This window comes from Calonectris borealis, chromosome 9 (assembly GCF_964195595.1).
Source record: "Calonectris borealis chromosome 9, bCalBor7.hap1.2, whole genome shotgun sequence".
Lineage (NCBI taxonomy): Eukaryota > Metazoa > Chordata > Aves > Procellariiformes > Procellariidae > Calonectris > Calonectris borealis.
Window position 1 is genome coordinate 9,353,490 of NC_134320.1, and position 22,174 is coordinate 9,375,663.

The 22,174-nt window shown below is 40.0% G+C and overlaps 1 protein-coding gene across 6 annotated transcripts in view; it reads right to left on the reverse strand.

Annotated features, from left to right (window-relative positions):
• Window positions 1-1,954: 1,954 nt before the first annotated feature.
• Window positions 1,955-22,174, reverse strand: part of PAX3 (paired box 3) — a 79,881-nt gene continuing 59,661 nt past the window's right edge. For all 6 annotated transcript variants that reach the window (XM_075158164.1, XM_075158166.1, XM_075158167.1 and 3 more), the window contains 4 exons: window positions 16,211-16,376; window positions 14,866-15,080; window positions 2,519-2,765; window positions 1,955-1,989 (listed from right to left, as the gene is read on the reverse strand). In XM_075158164.1, the coding sequence (XP_075014265.1) occupies window positions 1,955-1,989; window positions 2,519-2,765; window positions 14,866-15,080; window positions 16,211-16,376 (663 nt within the window). The remainder of the gene's footprint in view (window positions 1,990-2,518; window positions 2,766-14,865; window positions 15,081-16,210; window positions 16,377-22,174) is intronic.

Below are 22,174 nucleotides of genomic sequence, written 5' to 3' on the forward strand. Positions count from 1 at the left end.
TAAAAAATTCTTGAGGCTTCTAAGGAGAAAAAAGTAATTCAGGACAGAGACTGATTACAAAGTTCCTGCATTGTAAAAAGCCATCCCAGTTGCCCTACTTGGGTGGGTTTAAGCCTATTTTATTTTCTTTTAAATGCACAGCAAAGGCACAACGCTTTCCTCTCGTTGGGAAGACGTACCGCTGGTACCAATAGCACTTGACAAACGCATAGTTCATTAACAAACACAGAGCTCCGGGTGGCACTTTAGCAATGTCTGGGCACAGAGGCTGCCCGAGGCTCCCGCAGCCCTAGGATGTGTGCAGAACACCCTTACGTAATGAATACAGTTTGCGTCGAAGGTAACATGGTTTATTTCTTCATGATATTCAGATTAAAATGTACCAATGTATTTAGCACAATACTACATTTTAGGACAAAATCATCAGTGCTTTGCAAGTCTTCATAATGTTTATTCATTATAAATAGTAAATATTTACTGAACTTTTTACATGAAAGACGTTTGTTTTTTGTTTTCTTTTTTGTGTTTTTTTTTTGTTTGGGGTTTTTTTTTGGTGTTTTTTTTGTTTTTTTTCTTTTTTACAACACGTGTGTTGTTGTAGAGGCTGCAACACAAAGATAATATTTCATTTTTCCATCACCCTTAAGACCAATGTGTGAACTAACCTCTGTACTGAACCTAGTCTAACTCACTACTTCATAGTCCTTACCGCTAAAAGGAATGTATTTGTGTTCTGCCTCCCTCTTTGTTCCAAGAATAGAGAGAAATAAATAACACCGCCTTCCATCTTCCTCTTCCTCTCAACATCACAAAACACAAATTTATTGACATTCTAAAATGTCACAATGCAAACTTCTTGTAAACCTTGGTTCCTATAATTATATTTTCTATATTGAATATCGCGGTATAATTTAAACAAATGTGTCAAATACAGGTCCATCCCTGTCCATGTCCTGTACATCACTAAAAAAATGTAAACGTAATCATTTCTTCGTATTGTTTCCTGAAAATGACCTTTAAATCATGATTAGCAAGCTGGATTTTAGCTGTCCAGCAGACTGCAACATTTCTGTATTTTATCATCAGGAATTATGCACTGCAAAAATAAAAGTACCTGCAAAAATATAGTTCTGATTCTATCTATATGACTTTGGATGATCCCAAAGTTTGTGTGAGGTACACAGTATTGCACGTTGCTAGGCAGTCATGAAAAATCAGTCGCGTTGCTGTTGATTTTTTTTCTCCCATGTTTGTTCGAAAAGGTACAAGGGGCTAGGAAAACTCCACATACAAAAAGGTAAAATCTGGTTTTCGTGTTACACAAGATCTCGTCTCTTGGTAAAGCAAAACTTGTAAGTGACATTTATTGACAACATGATTACAAAAGCATGGTAAGGCAACCAATAAGTTGCTCAGGAAGTCTTTCGCACTTATCCTAGCTTCCTATGGACTGTGACATTTCCTCTTGACGACAATTTCCAGTGTGTAAAATGAAAGAGGTTCTCCCGCCCTTGCTTCAGAAACTGAGCAGTTTTAAAGTTAGACTAAAGTCAGCACTGGATGTCAGATGAGTCAGAGTACACAGAGCTCAACTGCTCTAAGTTTCAAAATGTTCCATTTGTCCCAGTCAATGCACACTAATTTCAACAACAAAAAATGGAATGTTTTGCCAGGCAGTGATATTAAATACTGCTCTGTTTTGTATACCCACTCATAATGAACCATGTCGCGTTTATTTATTCATTATTGCTTTTGGCCTTTGTCTTCTGTATAGCTTTGTCCAGCCTTCAAAAGTCTACTAAAAGCTATGACTGGAGAGAACACAACAAGGCTGCTTCTCTCAATGGGACTGCCCCCAGTCTAGACTGCAGTGTGTTGAGAAGATCCCTCGTATCCAAGCCTTGGAGTGAGACCGGAAAACAAGACCAGCTTTAACTTGAAGTGGACAGTTCATTTATGCAATATCTGGCTTCAGATAATGAAAGGCACCTGCAAAAAAGCAAAGGAAGCTTTTTAAGTCATGCTGTGACAACCTCACAGCATGGGGCCATGCCAACTACAGGTTGACATTGTCATATTTAATACTGATATATCAAAGGAAAGGGACTAATATTTTTATTCCCAGGACAAGTTTGACAAAACTCTATGTATCTGGGATTATATACTGTAATGATTCTTGAGCTGACCTCATTAAGAACATGTGTTTCTAATAGCGGAATGCCAGTGGTTATTTCATTTTGGACAACCCTTATGTTTTACCTAATGGCAATCAGGTTTCATGTCTCAACAATTAATAACATCAAGATGTTGTTGACATCACTTAAGAAAATAATTATGTAGCAGAAATCTTGCTCGAACAATCAGCTATCTCACCAGCGCACTCTGCTCGGCTTTGGAGAGAAGCAGTAGTCAGCCATTAGGATCTCTGCTCATAATTGTCTTTGTTACAGACAGAAAGTACAGACCGTTGGTAAACGGGTACAGTTCTGCACTTCACAGTGCAAAGTCCCATACTCACTTTGTCCGTATTGTCCGTACTGGTAGCCTGTGACAGGGTCCATGCTGTAACCCGTGGTGCTGTAGGTCGGTGGGCAGTAGGACTGGGATGTAGGCAGGCTGTCTAAACTCTTCATGTGATCTAGCCGCTGGCTGCAGCTGGCTGAGACAGTGGTGGTGGGCTCCAGGCCCCCAGTTAAAGGGGACAGGGCGTAATCAGTTTGGGGCTGGTGAGGCACACCACCGTGGTTAGTCAAGAGTCCCATTACCTAAACGGTAGAAAAATGGAAAGAGTTAAAATATGTGAAGAACTGTGTTGCTTACAGAGCCACAGGAGTTCTCAAGTCTATCATCTGATTTCCTAAAATAGGTAGACTTGGTATTCAAACTATGCTTTGAGTATCTAATCCAAGGAGGAGGTGGAATTTGGTTGCATCATCCACCAAAATAAAAACTGATGGCTAACAACAAATAAAAAGTGATACCATGGGCAAATAAGGAAAAATCATTTTAAAAACCTTTATGATTTTACAGTGCCTGATCCCATGTCCCAGCTGGGATCTCTGCAGATGTTTATTCCTTGAGGACTCAATTATAAGAGAATAAAAAGCAAGTAGTGGCTCTTTAGCCATGCTGTCCTGTATGATCTACAAACACAGAAAAGCTGTGAAAAAGCTCACACAATTTTTTTTTTCCCCAAGATCAGTGGTCATTAAAATGAAATTAATTTGAAGTGGACCACCGGAACGCTACTGATGGAAGTAACAAAGAATCCCAGCACCCAGAACAACATGAATATGCGGGGAAGGGGCAGAGCAGCCATAACTCCTGCAGCTGCATGCCCTGGGTGCTGGCCTGTGAAGAAATGAATGTGAAAGAGTAAAGTGCTGGTCATAACACCAGTTCTCAACTTCATCCTCTGAGTCAGAGGACTCAACAGAAACAGTGTTCCAGACCGGCTTCAAGTCGACTGTGACTCCCTTAATAAGCTGCTTGTACATGAACAGTTATGAAATCAGCAGTCAAGATTAGTTGAAAAGAGATTACTGGAAAATATGTGCTTGTCCCTGTAAAAGCCCAGCCCTCTAGGCCATAATTTCCAGTAGAAAAGCAAAAAAAATTTCAAAAGCACCTGTGCTTTCAAGCAGGAGCGAAGGAAACTACAGTGGTTAAGTTATTGTTGTACAAACATCACTCACACTGTAGGCTGGTGTGCATTTCCTTTCCTGGCACATCTCTATAGCACATTTTGAAAATAAGTACTACTGAGAGAATTCTTGCTTCTGCTGAATAAGTTGCACTTCAAAGCCTGAGAAATAGTCTGCAGCTTTTAACGGATGGATGGCGTACAGCTTCCGCCAAAACAGCATATCCTGACAATTTACAGGTTGTTCTTCCTCCGAAAAGGCATTACAAATATCTGACGTATACTATTTGATAATCATTTTGCTTTACTGCACTTCTTACCATAAACTAAAAAGAAATTATTAAAATTGGAGTCTATTTTGTAAAGAATAAATCTATGCTCATATGAACACGTCTGGTTCCTAAAGCTCTGATGTTCCTTCTTGAATTGTATTCACAAAAGAAAAGGGATTATTATTGTAGGGAGCTTGTGGTCCCAGCTCTGAGTTTTTTAATAAATAAATGAAACAAGCCCCAAGGATCATGATTTAAGCAGGAAGGAAGACTTATCCAGGTCTTACATGTCTGATAAGGAAAAGCGCAAGAGGCACAAGCAGAGTACTTCAAAAAGAGAAGACACCCCGATACCTGCATCAAGAACACAAAACATCTTTGCATCAGATGCACCCAAGACATCTCACGGAAAAAAAATGCTGAGAAAGAAGTTCAATTACTACCTACAGCACTAGAATGTTCACTTGTTTCACTAAGCAGAAAAACATGAGTTTAACTGATGGTGATTTCTGAATGCTTCACAAACTGAAGTATTCATGCAAAAAGAAGTTTCAAAATATATCCAAAGGCTGCATTTAGATACTGAAATCTTATGACTTTTAAGTTAAAAACACAAAAGAAGAATTTGGATTCAGACTATAAGATATTCTCTATTTAATTCAAATAATCTTTTTAATGCACAAAACTTATTAAAAAACTTTGAGATTAATAAAAAACAATTTCAAAAATCTCTGGAATCACCACAGATTGAAAAATCATGTTATTTGCACGGCAACCTGCACAGCATTTTGCCCCCAAAACCCCTAAAAGCTGAAATAACTGGGCGCTCAGCTTTTTCTTCTGAAAATTGGTTTCTGAAAAGTATTAAAATTTCTAAAGATTATTTTAGTAAGTTTTTCTATTTTAGGAATTACAAATATTTTTCTTGTACCTTTGGAAAATGATATGGTCCTGAAAATCTAGCATGCTTAATGATCTGACGTTGCATCAGCAGGATACAATATTAAAACCTATGTTCATTTAGGTTATATTAATCCTTATCCTTTAAAATTAACACTAATAGAGTTAAAAGAAGAGAAAGATCCACAAAAAACATAGCTTAACTTAAACATTTACATTGAAAATTACTACTTTGAAAAATATTTATGTTGGCACAAGTATCACGGTTTTGACTACAGTTTAAAACACATGGTTTATCAGAAATCTCAATAAGTGCACAACCCTTTCCATTCCCACACAGCACCTATGTGACACGGATATTTATGGGGCTTTACCACGTTCTGTTCCAAGTTCAAGAGCAGGGAGAACGGGCTGGGCTCGCGCCGCCCTCGCCCCGCTGGCGTCCCGCTGGCAATCTTCTCTGCGTGAGCGCTCTCACATCACACGCTGTCTCTACCTGGGGACTTTTAGGACCAGTTCCTGAGTTGGGCAAATAGCTATTTTACCAACCACGTACTTTAACTGAACTTTTTTCTGTTTAATATTTTCAACAAAATAGAGCCCAAGACAACATTATTTGGACCTTGCCATCAAAAACAGTGAGCGCAAAAACTTTGGGATTGGAAGTTATTTTAGAGTTAGGGATTAGCCTTGAAATTTAAACCTGGACCCAGACATGACCGCAAAAGCCACTCCAATTTTGGTAGCACCTATATTTGGATAGAGATTTATCTTCTCCGACAAACTAAATTTAGCACCTGATGAGGTTTAATTTAAAAATTTTAAATTAATCAGATAGTGCAAGTCTTTAGGCATCTTTAGGCATATGCACCTAATAGACACTTCGGAGCAGAACTGACACAGTTCTCTCGCTGAGGTGGAGAAAACTGAAGTCTGAACAGTAACCACCTTCTCAGAAATATCTTCTTCAGAGGCCTTCAGAATCATCCTGCAGTTGATTAGTATCTAAATAATTAGATTTTTGGTCATGTCTGTTTTGAAAGCTATAAGGGAAGTAGCCTCAGGGCAGAAGTCTCTCATACGGTATGTGCCGTGACCTTATCACCCATACAAGGAGTTACAGGAAGGGCATGTCTGACTTTCACCTAATCAATTAGAAAGCCATTAATGGGCCATGTCTGCAAAATGCTCAGCACCCTCAGCTTAGTGCTGTACAAGAGACACACGAAGATCTGGATTTTGCAACTCAGATCTGCTGGTATGAAACAGTATCATTCTAAATAGGTAAACAGATCTGATTGTTTACAATAATTAAGGAAGAAAATAAATGTATTCAATCCATATACCATCCAAATTACTAGAAGGTATGTACTTCCCTCTGACTTACTTTGGGAAAGCCAAAGTAGTAATTGTCAGCCTCACTGATCTGGATCCCAAAGAAGTTGAAAGAAAAATCAAAGGCTGACCTAACACCTAGAACCAAATGCTGCTGTAACTATTCAATTTATTTTAGAAAAGAATTCCTATAAATGCAAAAAAATCAGGCTGTAAGTTTTTTGGCTACGTATATTTTGTTGTCATTTTTTAAAACACACACACAGAAAGGTTGACGCATAGCCTTTGAGCGTATACAATAACAGACAATACATATAATTGATAAAATAGTTCTATTCTATTAGAAAACAAAGGTGTGATTAGGAATAAGCAAAGAGAACACAGTGAACTGCCACAACCAAACTCTACAGAAAAATTTTCAGAGAGCACATCCCAAGCAATCCAAATTCCTTAGGACAAAGCCCTTGCTGGTGGGGTCAGCACAGCATCACTAGCTGAGGATACGATCCAGAAAGAAGAAGAGAAACTGAATGGTGAAAGCCTTAAAGACCATGTAGGCAACATCTGGTCCATTATCAGCTATTAGAAAATACTTCTATTATCAACAAAATAAAAGCCGTTAAACTGAGAAAAAGCTTATTCTATTTAAATGAAACATTATGCCTGCTAATGCGGTTGGTATTTTAGGATGTAGGACCTACCATAGGCACAATAAAATTCTCATATGTTTTAATTCATTTACGCATGCCTGCATTTAATATGCTTTGTGACCATGTCTGCAATTAATATGATTTATGAGAGAAGAACATGTGCAATATTTTTGGGTACAGTGATACGTTTTTTTCTCCTCCTGTGAATGAAAGATTTAATGAAACAGCTCAAGGAAAATTGTTGGCAGTTAACGTATTAAGTTGAACTGACAGAATCACGAGTAAACTTTAGTGGAGTTAATGATATCCTCTTATCTGACCCTGACACATTTGCAGCATGTAATTTACAGAAGCTCTGTCCAGGGAATCTTGACAAATGCTCCTAACGATGTCAGGGCAATGTTCCATTCTAATGTAAAACAGATGTGGGTCAGATACCCTCATTCATCACTAACACTGAAAATTTCAAACTCCTTCCGAGATGAATGGCATTACCTGCTGCTAACTCTTTTCACTCCAGAAAAATCTCTCAAAAACAAAATATTGCACAAGAAAGAACACAAAAATAATGGTTCCAATGCATTAGAACGAGAGATTTTAGAAGATTAATTAAAACTAATTAGGTACATGGATCTATACCTATAGGATCCTAGAACCATGTTGCTGATTCATTTTATAGACCTGAATATTTCTGCCGAATATGTGAAGAAACCCAACAGAAAGCATTTTCGTGCCAAATGGCAAGCACTGGGAACGACATACTTGGTTAATGAAAATAGGAGCAAATACACTGACTTTGAACATCTGACGATCTGACCTTCTGCATACTCATATCAAATGAGACCTCATACTGATTTCACACCACTAGATATCAGTGGTAGCTACACTGAAATTAGAGAAGATGCACTGGTGTACATTTAGGGTAATTAAGAGGATAACTTGATCCTTCATGAATTATATTTTTGTCTACAGGAGATTACTAATGTTCGCAACATTATCACAGTCTGTCACTGAACTCCTGTCTTTTTTCAGGTGCTAGATCACGGAGTCACAGGACTAGGTGTCATTATCAAAATAATTCAAAGAGAAGCTAATTATCTAGCTCCTGGTTGTATGGGAAAGCTTCAAAAATGTCAAGACAAATGAAAAAGTAAAACAGAAGGCCCAAAGAGGAACATATGCTCACGGTTTTTTTATATATACATATGTATATGGATATATATAACTGTGTGTGTATATATATAAAAAAAAATTAAGCATCTCAAAAACTTTTTCAGGCAGTCTCAGAGACTGTAGATTCATGAGTTTAAATGCTTAAATATGACAATATTACATGCAACAGTTCCTAACAAGCCTAAATTTGAGAATACGTTGCGCTCTGCCTGTGAACTCTTCTCCTCCCACCTTCTACTCAACCCAAAACACAAAATAAGGATTCTGACCATCATGAAAACCAGCCCAGCTGTCCCTGGCTGGGCTCTCACACACCTTCCCTCCACAAACGGGATACACAGGTTTGTTCCCTCTGAAAACAAAACAAACAAAATATACACTTTTTTTTTTTTTTTTAAATTCAAACAGTACTCGAATTTTTTGCTGGTAGATGGCAAGGGGATGGGATCTGCAAAGCCTTCACAGGAGGACCCTCACCAAACTCAACGTTTGGCCCTACAACAACAGCTATTGCATGAGCCACACCTACATGGCTGGATTTACCAACAGGAAATTGCTACAAAATCCTAGCCATTTAGGCAAAAGTAATAAGTTATCCATAAATGTGGGGAAAAAAGGAAATGGACAAGCATAACTGGAGGAATCCAACCAATAAGGAAGGGTTCATTCATGAGGCTCCCATTAATGTATATGCCAGGGCCTCTAATCTAACCAGCACTGGGGAAAAACAAGTATTTTGCTCTTTTGACTAGAGGCAGGCTTTTTGTATCCTGACTCAGCACTCAGTCTTTCTTTTATAAGAAAATTTTTACTGTTACTGTGTCCTGGCAAAAATCAAGATAAAAATAAACCAGTTATCTCTAGAGAGGTAGGAAGTTTTGAAGGAAATTGAGCCTGATGCATTTAAAGATGGATACATGGCTTTCTAGGGTGACTTCGCTAAGGATGAAATTCTGCTCTTTCTGATCCCACTGCAATATATGCTTTTCACTGAATCATGCCGTGGTATTTTTAGTACCTTTCATTGGAAATCTAAAGTATAGAGCATAACTAAGGACTCAGGTGAGCCATCTCATGACAAAGCCCTCATTCATATACCAGTCCTTAATTGAATAAATATGCAAGTATTCAGATTCCTGTTGATATTTCTATTTTGTAAATTCATTAAAGAATTAGAAGTTCACCAATGCATGCCGGTGATATACTCTGTGAAGGGCTGACTCATAGTTTCACTTAACAAGTGGTTCAAATTGAACTTCTAGGTGTAGCAAAAGTAAAAAAATATTTTAAGGGCTGCAGTGACACTGAATACTCAGCCTGTGTATATTCTAGATGGTACAAATTATTACAGAGGAAGATAAGTCAGTTTTGTGAGCAATATCATTAAAAAAGGGTTAAGAAAACCAAGAAACTGATATGTTTTATATATATTGTGTCATTTTACTTTCATATTTTTGTATTTAAGATATCTATATTTTTTATTTTATTTCTAAACATTTGTTCTCATGAAGTTACAATACAACTGGCTTAAATTTCCGGAAAAGTCCAGAGCTTTTTTGTATCTCCATGTAAGATTTCTGAGCTCCAAGAGAAGATCTGTTTTGTGAAGGCTGAAGCCCCACCCCCCCCAACTTTTCTGGCATGGTGGGGATGGAGGTGGAAATAGGCCCAGAGACAGAAGTTAAGGTGGACATTCAAAATGTAAGGTCACCTGTTTATTGTTCTTGTTATATTAATATATTGTATTATGTATGTTATATTATATATAAATATATAATTATAGTATTTAAAATATTACAGTATTTACAAAACAAATAATAAATGTTATTATTCTTGCATGATAGCAATTATGAAACTATTGGATCCCATCTATTTGTACTCACTCCAGAAACAGAAACAGTCAATACCATTGGCTGAACTTTTTTTTTTATTACAAAAAAACAAAAATGAAACAAAAAAACCCAAAGCCAAAACTCGTGCTTATGAAAATTATATCATGTGAATTAACTTTCTTCCTCACAGAGAATCCCTGACCTCTGTCTCATGTTCTTGGGTCATTAAGTGAAGAGCTCTCAAAGCCAAGTTCATTGTGACAAAGATCATGAGCTTCTCATTGGTGTGGGACTTGGATCCAAATGAAATGTTTCTGTGAGCAACCAGTTGGACAGTAATTCGACAGAAGGTATAGGAAAAAGTATAATAAATCAATAGTTGCCTTTTTTTCCCCCTCCTGTCCCTCTTAATGAGGGAATGCAAGTTTTTAGCCACTGGTTCCTGTGTTTCCCTTAAAAGCAGAGTTAACAAGATAATATGAACATATCTAACTGATTCGACAGCTGCCATCAGATCCATACTTCAGGTTAATGAAAACCAAGTGCTCTCAAGGACTTAAGAGAAGCCAATTGCCTAAGATCTATCTCACCAAAAAGAGTTACAGGATAATTCTGAAACTCAGGCAGTGAAATGTTTTGACAGTAGAAGAAAGAAACCTTGAAACAGCTTGCATCTTTACTGCTGTTCACAGAAAAGTTTGGAATTTTCTTATCAAGATTATTCCTAAACTCCAGCTAATGGCATGAGAACAGCAAACTTTATTAAAGACACTTATGATCTTCTACACAACCCATTCAACATTCAATCCACTTCCCATTTTGAAACTGCAGCCTTTAAAGTTACTGGTTTGACTCAATTATGGGGGAAGATGACAAGGAAGAGGAAAAAGTAGATCTGAGAAGTTTTCCAGAGGGCAGGGAGGAAAAAAAATTATGTCCAGCGGGAGACAGGTTACCCACGTTTGTTCTTTTTCCAGTAAAAACTTAACACTGCAGTACTACTTATGTCTGGGTATCCTACGGGTTAAATACAGGAAGCAAGTGGCCCCGTGGGCAGCAATGCGAGCAGAGTATTGCTGCTCGATCCCAATCCACAAGCAGTCCGAAATGGCACGCTTCAAAACCAGCGAACTGCCTGAACCACCTGGTGTAGAGCAAACTCTGCTGCTTTGACACTAATAAAAAGCACATGACAAGGTCAAGGGATGCCCATGTACACCGGAAAAGCCTTTTTCCTTATCTTAAATGAAGCAGTTCAAAATATCGATATCCTGTCTTAAAAACAATCTGCTCTCTAGCAAGACCGTACACCTGCAGTTGTGAGACAAGTGTTTTGGTAGTCGCTCTTCTGCTTTCCATGGAAGAACCAGCAATGACTGTTAATGCCGGGATCAGAAAGTAACGTGCCAATTCAGAGGCACACTTAAGTCCCGTACACACATATTAACACATAGATATGCTACTCCCTAATAATTTTGAGTTAACAAATGTTTGTTAAAAGAAAATGCACTGAGCAACTGAAACCTAATTTGAAAAGGAAATAGAATATTCCCATAAACGTATGCATGAAAGCCAAGAAGCTGCATAATAGGCATAGAAAACATAAAAATATGCAATTTACATATATTACACACTAATAATCTCCATTCTGACATTATATTTAAAGAGCTCTGGCTGAGATGGCATGCTCACAGTTTGGTTGCTTTTTCGTGAAATGCAAACAAGGACACTGCTGGCTACCAGTTCTCCGATACATTAATCTCCATCTTATTCCTGCAAAGGTCAACCCTTTGCAGCTCTGTAAGACAGAGGTTCTCTCACCACAGCCAGGTAGCAACGAGTAAACCAGATGAACAAGGAGAATAATCAGTCATCTGGAAGAGTTATGCAGATCTTGTCTTGATGTTAAAAAGTGCTGAATAGTATTAACAAGGTGGGACTCTTTCTATTCTCTTATTCTTTTAAACAAGAGCAACAACATTTTGTTTCCCAGCCTGCAAGACAGGTAGTTATGGAGCATTCTGCTTCCTAAAACTGACCAAAACATACAGTCTTCTCTAAGTAACACGATAAAAATAAAGTTACAGCACCCTAGCCATCTCCCCTTGTCCTCTGCCTTCACCCAGTGCTTGCCTGAAACAACACGTTTGTCCATTATACCCAAGAACAAAGTCAGAAAGGAAACATCCTGCGTGGAATATAAAGCTTCCCCAGGGGTCTGCGTGTCAAACCCTCATTTGGAATAAATTGGAGTCAAAGGAGAAAAGGAGGTTTAAGTCTGGTAAGAATACGGTCCTGTGAATCTTAATATTAGATTTTATTCTGCACGTTCTGAGGAGTTTTTTTAAAATCACAAAGGATTATTTGGGCTTCAGACAAAGCTCCCCCTCCCCGCCCCTGCTAAAGTCCCTGTAAATTCAGCTTTACACACAGTACGTCCACAGCGCTTGCCTGAGAGGACATTGATGGGTGGAAACGTTATGTTAATTGCTCACACACCCAGATTTATTGTGGTCAAAAATCCACTGGCTAGTAAAAAGACCTTCTCTCCGTCTCATCTAAATTCCATGCACACAGGCAGGGCACTGCAAGATGCCCACTCAGCAGGAAAACTCCTCTTTCTCTCTCTTCATGAACCCCCCCCCACAGAACGGGCTTTCAACTTGCCGGCCACGGGGCGCCTGCGGGAAGAGCCCAGGGAAGCGTGGCAAGCGTCACTGCGACACACCCCACAACTACGGGGCACTGCACACACGGTAACGTCGCACGTACGTGACCGATGTCTGAGGCTCTTCTTTCGGACATAAAGCACAATCGCTGTTTTGCTGGAGTCCCACAATTTGTTGCACATAATTTATCTATCTGAGGCTGCATCACTCCCTTATATAAACACAAAGCCTAGGTATGTCATTTTATACATACATGGATTTTACACGTGTCTCTAAGTCATTGTTTAGGCCCCAAAATTGTTTTAGAGGAGCTGTTGGTAACACTGCATGAATTTAGGGCTGGGTTTTTTGTTTGTTTGTTTGATGGAAAGATCGTTATCAGCCAGTGAAGGTAATCATTCAGTTGCCAAGAAGCTGTTCAAAATCTAAATGGATATACCTTTTATATGCATTCAGTGATGAACGCAGCGTCAGCTTTTGAGTGATCAAGCTTCTCCTAAACCTGTTGTAGAGGTGCAGGATAGGGCCAGGAGCTCTAAGCACTGGGGTAAGAAAAGGTTTCAACAGTCTAAGGAAAACCAACAAAACCCAGAAGTTTCATAACGTAAAGACAGGGCCGGGTGTAAAGAAGCACAGTAACAGATTAAAGAGGTCTAATCTGCTCCGGGATCTCCTTTTGATTATATCAAACCTCAAATCAGCACAACTTTGGGGGGGGAAAACCTGGCCTCATGTTTTTGTCCCACTTTGCCCAGACACCACAAGATTTCTTTACTGTTGTGCTCCGCTTCTGTGTCACAGACAATAAAAGCTTTGTGAAAGGAGAAAAAGATCACATTTTCCATAGCCAGAACCAACATACATTTAAACTGACACTAAAAACTACTTTTGATGGATTAACGCTGAAACCCAGAAAGATGTTTATATCAAAATTGTGGAAGTCTTGCACACTATGAAACTGGCCATTTAAAAAAAAAATGAAGCAACTAATATAATGTCGTGGCTTTTGTTGGAGATTGCATTTAGAAATCAGAATTCTTTAGAACAAAATCCATTCAAGTCATGTTGGAAGTACATCCGTTTGTTTTTCTGTTGGTATTTTTTTCCTGAGGTTTCAAGCCATAAAGTTTTGTACCCCACTCTATGCTATAGGAATCTGTGAAACTTAATTACATTTACTGTTACAAAAAAGGGTTTATGAACTTTTGCCTTTGGGCAAAAATGTTTATTTCATTGCCTTTGTTATTCATTCTTTTCAACTCCAGTGCCTTTGAACTTTTCAGCTGCACAGAGTTATCACCGTTGCACAGGAACCAGGAACTGTACTCCCGAGATGCAAACCACAAGTTGAAGAAAACGAAGGAGGCAAAGATATACGAGTCGTTATTTTGGCCACCCTTTGTGCCATTAAAATCTCATTTTCTGCCTATTAGAATGCCCTCTCCCTGCTTAGGCAGTGGTGATAGTCAGTGATTAGTGTGTAATTGAGTATAATTGTCTTTTCACTTTTCATTTGTGTCATTCTGAGCTTCTCTCTGTTTTTCTAACCACTGAGAGGAAAAAAGGGTAGAAAGAAGATAAAGCTGTTAAAACTCTCACTTTCAGCCCTGAAGAGATTCCTGATTGTAATTATAGATTGCATCCTCTTTGTGACTTCTCAGAATTTAGTGGACATCTCTTTCCAAGCACCTGGGCAAAGCTCCCGCTAATAAAATAAACTACCATCTATTCAAGCTTTAACTAATAATGTCAGCTTCAGACAGATGCCGCGTGTAGGAAAATTTAACCAACTTCTTGACACTCAATTATCAAGGCAATTTATTAACATGATTTCCTAAAAAGAGCTCATGCAAATTAGAAAAACAATTATGGTATTCATGCATTTACATATTGCCAAAGCGCTGTAATACTCCTAATTTATGTATTTATAACTCGATTATGGCTCATCTCAATGTGTACTGCTCAGCCCTTGGAACTCTCCTCGTACAACTTGCCTGTAATTTTCCTGGACCATTCGGTAAAACCTCGGTGAGGTTATCTTAAGGAGATATTTTATTTATAGAAAAACTACATGATCTACTTTCTGTACCTAGCCAAGGATCTTCAGGAAAATAGCAGAACATTACAAACGCTTGACAACTGAATGTAAACATGAAGCCTGCATGATTACATTATAAATCACTTGAAATTAAATATAAGCTATGACTCTTGATTCAGCCAGTAGGAGGAAAAAAATGAAAAAAGAAGGAAACTAGCAAACTGAAATCATGTGGCTTGTATAAAGAATACATTATGGTTTAAATTTGGCAATTCATTATACTGTGGCCTGAGGGACTAGACTCTTTGGTTCTGGTATACAGCAAATCCTCTGTCTGAAAACACAAGACTGACCTGAGGTGAAAGGCCATTGCCAATGGCAGGGTTCATGGGATTTGAGGGCCCGGACGGAGGCACAAAGCTGTCTGTATAGCTGGAAAATCCATGCCTGGTGCTGGGTAGGCAATAGGCAGAGCTGCTCTCTGGATTCGAAGGGAGGCTGCTTTGGTGTACAGTGCTTGGAGGGAGAGGCTGAGGTCTATGGACGGTACTGCTTGGATCAGACACAGCTAGAAGCAAAAGAAACATGTTGATATGTTTTCCTCCTTCTTTCTGGCATAATAAGTTCATCATGTGAAGCTCAACTTGACAGAATTGCATCGGGACCTGCGTGTAAATACTGGTTAAATAGAAAGGTAAGTCTTTAATATTGCTAGATACTTAACTGGCCAATTAAATTACACAAAAATTCTTAATAGACTGTAAAAATTATAACAACAGACACATGCAGTTTTCAGACAATCCTTAGTGGGTACATATTGTTCAGAATTGCTACAGCAAAATTAAAAAGAAAATTTATATTTTAATATACATCATATATATATATATATGACCCTTATCGTCACAGCACAGAAATTCTGCCGTGATTTGTAGTAAACCTAACAATTGATGGAAGAAGCCCTGGGTTTTGCAAAATTCCCTTAATTAGAATGCGGCCTGGCAAAAACATCCACCAACAGTTAGGATCCAAATCTCAAGAAGGGAGCAAGGAGAGCACAGTAACTTGTCTTACAAAAACTCACCTGTAAGGTTTTTCTTTAACAGTAAATTCTAGTGTAGCCTAGATTTGAAGCTCTGTTCTCCCCCCCGCCCCCCCCCAATTTGTCAAAGTTCACAGAATTTCTGATAAGGTTAATACAAATTTTTACCATACTGAGACTTGCTACTATCTAATATGAAACAAGATGGTTTGAATAGCTGGTTTTTCCCACCATCAGATAAATATTTTGAGTACTCACAGAAGTTACCAGTGCACCATCATCAAAAGTAACAAAGAAGACAGAATGCAACCGCTGCATCCTTCCCCGCCGTGCCGGGCACGCTCAGCGGAGGAGGCCAACGCAGCAGAAGGGTAGGGAAGCGTGCACATCGCTTTACCAAACACTGCACCTCTCTTGGGCATGAGGCTACTTCTTCTCTAGCTAGCACTCATCATATGCAACCAGACCTTTCTTGCAGCAAAACAAACCTGAGTTCTTACATGCTTAAAATAAGCAGGCTTGCAATGTCCTCACTGACTCAGACCCTAAATTAGCCAACACCCCTTTTTTACACTAGAGAAGAAAATGTTTCTACAACAGATCAACACAGGAAACCCCCAATAACACTATTTTAACCAAGTACCTGTTGGCTACTGTACCTTGCGGTATGGAGGTGGGTTGATAGGAGGGCTCAGAGAGCTGGTACGTCGGCAAAGTCGGCATGGCACTGGGTGGAAATCCTCCTGGGATCAGATGGTTGAAAGCCATCAGTTGATTGGCTCCTGCCTGTTTCCTCCATCTAGCGCGACGGTTACTAAACCAGACCTACAAATGTTTTAATTAGGTACATTTGATTTTTGTACATTTAATACGGGTGCATCAGAAATAACGGCATCATATTTCAAATGCAGTCAGTGCCTGAGAAGAGAGATACAGAAGATGCACACTGGGCTCAGAGCTCCTAGACGAGAAAGGAGCCCTTGGCACACACTTCAGTGGGTCAACAGACAGGACATAGGAATCCCGAACCCTACTTTCATCTCAAATACAGCCTCTCCTGAGAAACAAGCTGACTAATGTTTTCAAGCTTTAGTGCTTGTAATGGCTATCAACCACTATCCTGATTGTGCCAGATTTAATGAGAAAGGGAAAACATCTCGCCATTTGATCTAAGCGCCAGCTGAAGCTATTTGGTCTGGATTGTATTGTCTTTATATTTAATTTGCTGACAAGTTAGTGACATCGCTTAACGCGCTTTTGGAAGGTGCTTGTACTTATATCTTGGGATACTATACTGCCCTAATGATCAAAAGAACTTTAAGCTTTTAATTTGAAAAATACAAGCCCCATGTACAAAACACACAAATCCCTCCCAGCAAGTTTTCATGTATTCACATATGTACAAAACATCTCTTAATAAACTTGGCATTAACAGTAGATCAGAATTTCAGTACTAGGTTAGCATTTCAGAACCACTTTCAAATCTGTTCCCAGGACAGGGTACCAAACAGATGGGGTTTGGATTAGCGGGACATTTTCACTACAAATCTGCTTTCCTTCATGTCATTCTCAGTTCATGTTTCAAGTTTTCCAAGTCTTTGATGGCTCTTGTTGCCTCCAAGAAAGGAAGAGGCAAGACTTCACAAATGCAGACGTAATTAGAGTTGCAAAACACATAGGTCAATATTGATAGTGTAGTGATTACACATGCCACAAGTGGGAAGGGCAACCAGCCACAGCAGGGGTGCCTGGACCAGCGTGCATCCACACTGCCCTGCTGCAGGTTTAGAGCACCTTCTAGATTACAGCGCTCAGGTCCAGGAGGTGGATCACCGCAGGAAAGAAAAGCTGTTTGAGATAAGGGAGGCTACACACGTTTGTAAACAAGCAGACAATTACTCATAATTGTACACCCTGAAGCAGCTGCAATGATCATCTGTGGATACTATCAATTAGATAAGACCTTAACTGGCCTGAAAGCCACTGAGCCATGTTAGCTGATGAGTCACATGTAGACGTATTTCATAAAGTAAGTTGGGTCTCAGATCTGTCACCCTTCCTGCAAGCAGCCCATGCCGGCTTACGAATCAGCCATGACAGACTGGATTTCTAGGTGTAACATCATTTACAAACCATGAGTCGCCCTTCGGTAAGAGTGTAACAACATTTTGGACTACACTGTGGGCTTCTCCTCTGCTTGCTATTTCATAGCAGGAGTGGTGGGGCTCACTGGACCATCTGGTTTCTGATGTGGGCCATCTGTCACTGTGTAGTTTGATCTGGCTTCATCCTCTTTTCAGAATGAGATGCTCAGTTCACACAGCTGCCGCCTCCTTTGGCCACAACGTCTCTTCCTCAATTACACACTCCCACTCCAGTTTAAGATTTAGGACAGAGGGGTAGATGGAGCCTCTATTCTACCTCAGGAATCCCTCTCGGTTTTTTGCTGTAGATACTAATCCTCCCTCTAGCCTCCACACAAACCATTTCTGAAAGCAGCTGGCAGGGGCAAGGCACCAGGGTGGAGATGAGAGACCTGTGATGCGCAATAGCTGAGGATGGGTCTAGATTCAGCAATATTTTTTACTTTCTCATCCTATAGACATCTATATCCTTTTTCAATTCTCTCTTTACCCTTTGCTTCTGACATTTAAGTCTAAATTTCTTATTTACTCCTCACGTACTCCTTCCACCTGCTTGGCAGTATCTTTTGAAGACGACCAAAGAGAAGGAACAAAGGGCAAGACAGGCTGAAGAGGAAGGAAAAGGCTTTGCTAAAGAGCCAAACAGCACTTAGAAAGGATAATGGAGGTCAGAGAGGGAGCGAGGAACAGCAAATGCATGTTGTAATTTGCCTACCCAGGTCATTAACTATGGCTTTCTCCATGACACTCTCCCTTCTTCAGGTCAAGAGGGTTATCTGATGATCTTCAAATGCTTTGGGAACACTAACTGAACTACACTACATGAGTGGATTTCACTGAGGAAAATGAGGTAACAAGATTTTGTTTCCTCTACAGATAAGAATTTGCCTTCAAGCCCTAGATCTTTATTAAAATGAGTCAGATCCCAAACTTTAATTCAGTAGTGAGTGATTTGCATTAATGCCAAGTTTTGTGCTTTATTTACAGATAGATTTTGGCTCATTTTATGTATTTGCATGTTTCCAGAACTGCAGACACGTATTAAACATCACTGAAAGGGACGCACTCAATGGTATCAAAAAGTCCACAGCAGCCCCGTGATGCACACACTTGCGCAGAGCTCTGTTGCCGCCTGGACCCCCATTAAATTAAGTGGGACGCTGCAGGGGTGCAGGAACCTGCCTGGGCTGTGCAGAAACAAGGCTGCATATTACCACCTCAGTCCCATGCGACTGGGACATGACAAATGGGTGCTACTTGACTGGCACCCATGTCACATGCTGCTGGCGCAGCCGTGGCTCCAGGCTCGTCAGATCCGGCCACTGCCACTCCTTGCTGCCCCACCAGCCCAGCACGCACCTTCTGCGCCTGCCCTGGCTTCGTACTTTCCCCGGGCAGCAGGAAGGCAGATGGCACCGACTAGCACCGGAGTTAGTCCAAAATTAACTCACCAAAACTGCTCGAACAAATTCAAAACTGCAGAATGAGTCTTATTGCCACTAATACCACACACACTCATCACTACAGAACAGTAGAGGCACATTTTAAAAAACAACAATAAAAAAAACCCAACCAAACAACCCACCCACCCCCCCTTTACAGTAAGCACCAGGGGTCCGATCCACACACGTACTTGTTTCCCTTTAACAGGCTTTGGACCAACCTTGGTAAAAATATTAAAAATAATTTATCTTTACAGTGACGGTAAGTGTGGCCCCAAACTCTTACCATCGCACGTTTTTACAAATGAACACACTGAAGCTCTGAATCTGTGGTTCTGGATGTTTTAACACAATAGTTTTCACGATTGTTACTATTTACTGTCACGGCCTCACCCTTTTCACATGGCTTGAGATTTGGTTTGCAACTGTGTTTAATTCTCATTTTATACCAAGTAACTGCAGATTTCAGATGTTGTGTGTGACAGAACAGAAAAAAATAATGTAACAGTAAGATGGGAGAAAAAAATACAAATAAAATTAAATGGGAGAGTTAAAAAGATGAAAATCGGGTTTGGATAGTCAAGAAAAGATTACTCAAAACTAAATAACTCAAATGTAAATATTTTATTTACATTTTATGTAATGTTTATTAAAAATAGATCCCAAACTTTATTTAGTAGCAGTTATATGCTTTCTACATTAACTGAAATGATTTATTTTATTATTATTTTTTAATCATAATATTCAGCCAACTTGACTTATTCTCAAGAGAGAATCAGCACATATCATGAAGAATCCGTGTGCACTATTACCACTGATCAAAGAAATCTTGAAAAATTTTGCCAATATCAAGCCAAGACTTAAAAATAAATCTAGTCACCACAAGCCAATGTGTCTGCTTAGAAACATATTGTAATCACCTGGGGAAACATTTTCTTTTGTCTGTACATTTCCAACATGATTTAAACACAATGTCCTCTTATGTTCAGCAAATTTCAACGTCCACCAGCATGACAAAAATCTTATGAGTAGCCTTTTCAAATCTAGCAGGTTCCCCATGGGATGCGTCTGTTCTCCCACAACCTCCCTTTTGAGGGGGAGGGGATTATCACTGGATGCAGAGATGCTCCGAGTACAGCGCAGCCCCTGGTGAAGATCACAAGGGTCACACTGTGAGAAAGTGCCACCCTGTTGGGGACGTAACAGAAAACCAACTCTAAACTATCTACGTCTACTTAATCTGATGAACTAATTATCTTGGGCGTTGCCTTCATCAGCAACAGCAGGGATCTCAGTGGAAGGCAGACCAACCCTAGATAGTACTTCAGATCACCACTACCACACCAAATTCCCCCATGGAAGCAAAAGCAGTGGATAAGCAAGCTACTGCATTTTGGAGGCTCAGAATACAGCGTTCTTACACAAACAGTACCACGTCTGAAGGAATATCGTCTACTTGTGTTGGTGTAACATGCAGGAGCTCTAAATTAGGTCAGCATTGTGCTTGGTGCTGTGCAAATGCAGACACGGACAGAGGAAACATGGCTTGTCCGAGGGACCCAAGCATCCAAAAGAAATGTCTGCCCCAGAAGCCAAGTCACAGGCATTTTAGCGAGGCTCTGGCTCCCTAGTTTCTATGTCACTCTCAAAGATGGAATGTAAATTACCCACATGATTTGGAAACAAAATTGAACCTTAGTGTCTGGCCAAAATTTACATCTCAGAACTGAAGAGGAGGAAATCTAGAGCAAAAGGGAGCAAAAAAAAAAAAAAAAGAGTCCTTTAAGGGAAGTAAGTATTGGAGGCTCCAGTTTTTCAAGCATCTGGAATTGGACTGACCAGAAAAGAAATCACTCTGCAAGAGAATTTAAAAAAAAAATTTTTGCACCAATATAGAATGGATGAGGTGAACTAATAGGTTTCTCCCATCTCTATTTTCCAATATTTAGATCCTGCTTTTTATTATCATTTTTCCTTTAAGTAGTTTGCAAGTGATCACGCCAATATCTTATTTCGTTGATCTCAACAGGATATTCTTTAAAAGATGCATTTATTCACTTGGGAACACACCAGTGTAATTAGTCTTGACATTTCAACAGTCTGATCATAAACACAGAGTGCTCTATGTGCTTTTAAGGCAAAAAGATCTGAACCAACAGGGCAAAACATTTGAGATGTGAATTTTGCAGGAAACCCGTGGATATTTTGTTAAACACAGTCCTGACCATTGCAAGCATGAGTGCCAAAACCACACAAAGTCAAAAGACTGATGTATTGTTAACGGCACTTTTAATTTTAGACAGAGGGGGGGTTTGTTTTTTTCCCCTTTTGCCTTATGATATTTTTCATGGTAACTGCCTCCCCACCCACCCATTCCCCGCCTCTCCCTTCCCCCAAAATTCCCATGTCCAAAACAAAGCCTGACCATCCTGGAGCCCTTGGTGGGTGTGCCATCAGGGAGTGAATTTGGGGCATGCCCGAAGCAGCGGCGCTGCCTTGCAAAGAGGGGAAGCTAAATGAGGAAACTGCTAATGAAGCTGGGCTGCGCCAGCCCGGACAGAGGTGACCCCGTTACCTTTGCGAAACACGGCAGCGTGACTTCTAAAGACACCCGCAGTGTCCAGTCCCGCAGCCTCTGTTGATGCCGGACCTACGTTTACTTCAGCAGCCTTCAGAGCAGTCTGCGCACGCACTTTCACCCTCGCGCCAGGCCGACAGCAGACACCAGCACTTGTGCCTGCTTGACCCGACTGGGAGTTCATTCCAAGAGCACAAAATAGCAGGAAAAAAGGAAAAAAGTTTTTTCTTCCCTTTTGTTTTTTTGCAGTAGGGTGAATTTCCATCCTGGCTCACCATGGTACCAGATGAGCTCCAGGGAGAGCACTGCCAGGGACCAGCCGTAGGAAGAAAAAAAAGTAGAAACGGAATTGCTTTTTAGCAGCAACTAGTTGGTAAATCGGCTTCGCTGTGACACCCACACACCCCCAGCCTCACAGGAATGAGGTTCACCGGGTACGCACAGAGGCACGCCATGGGT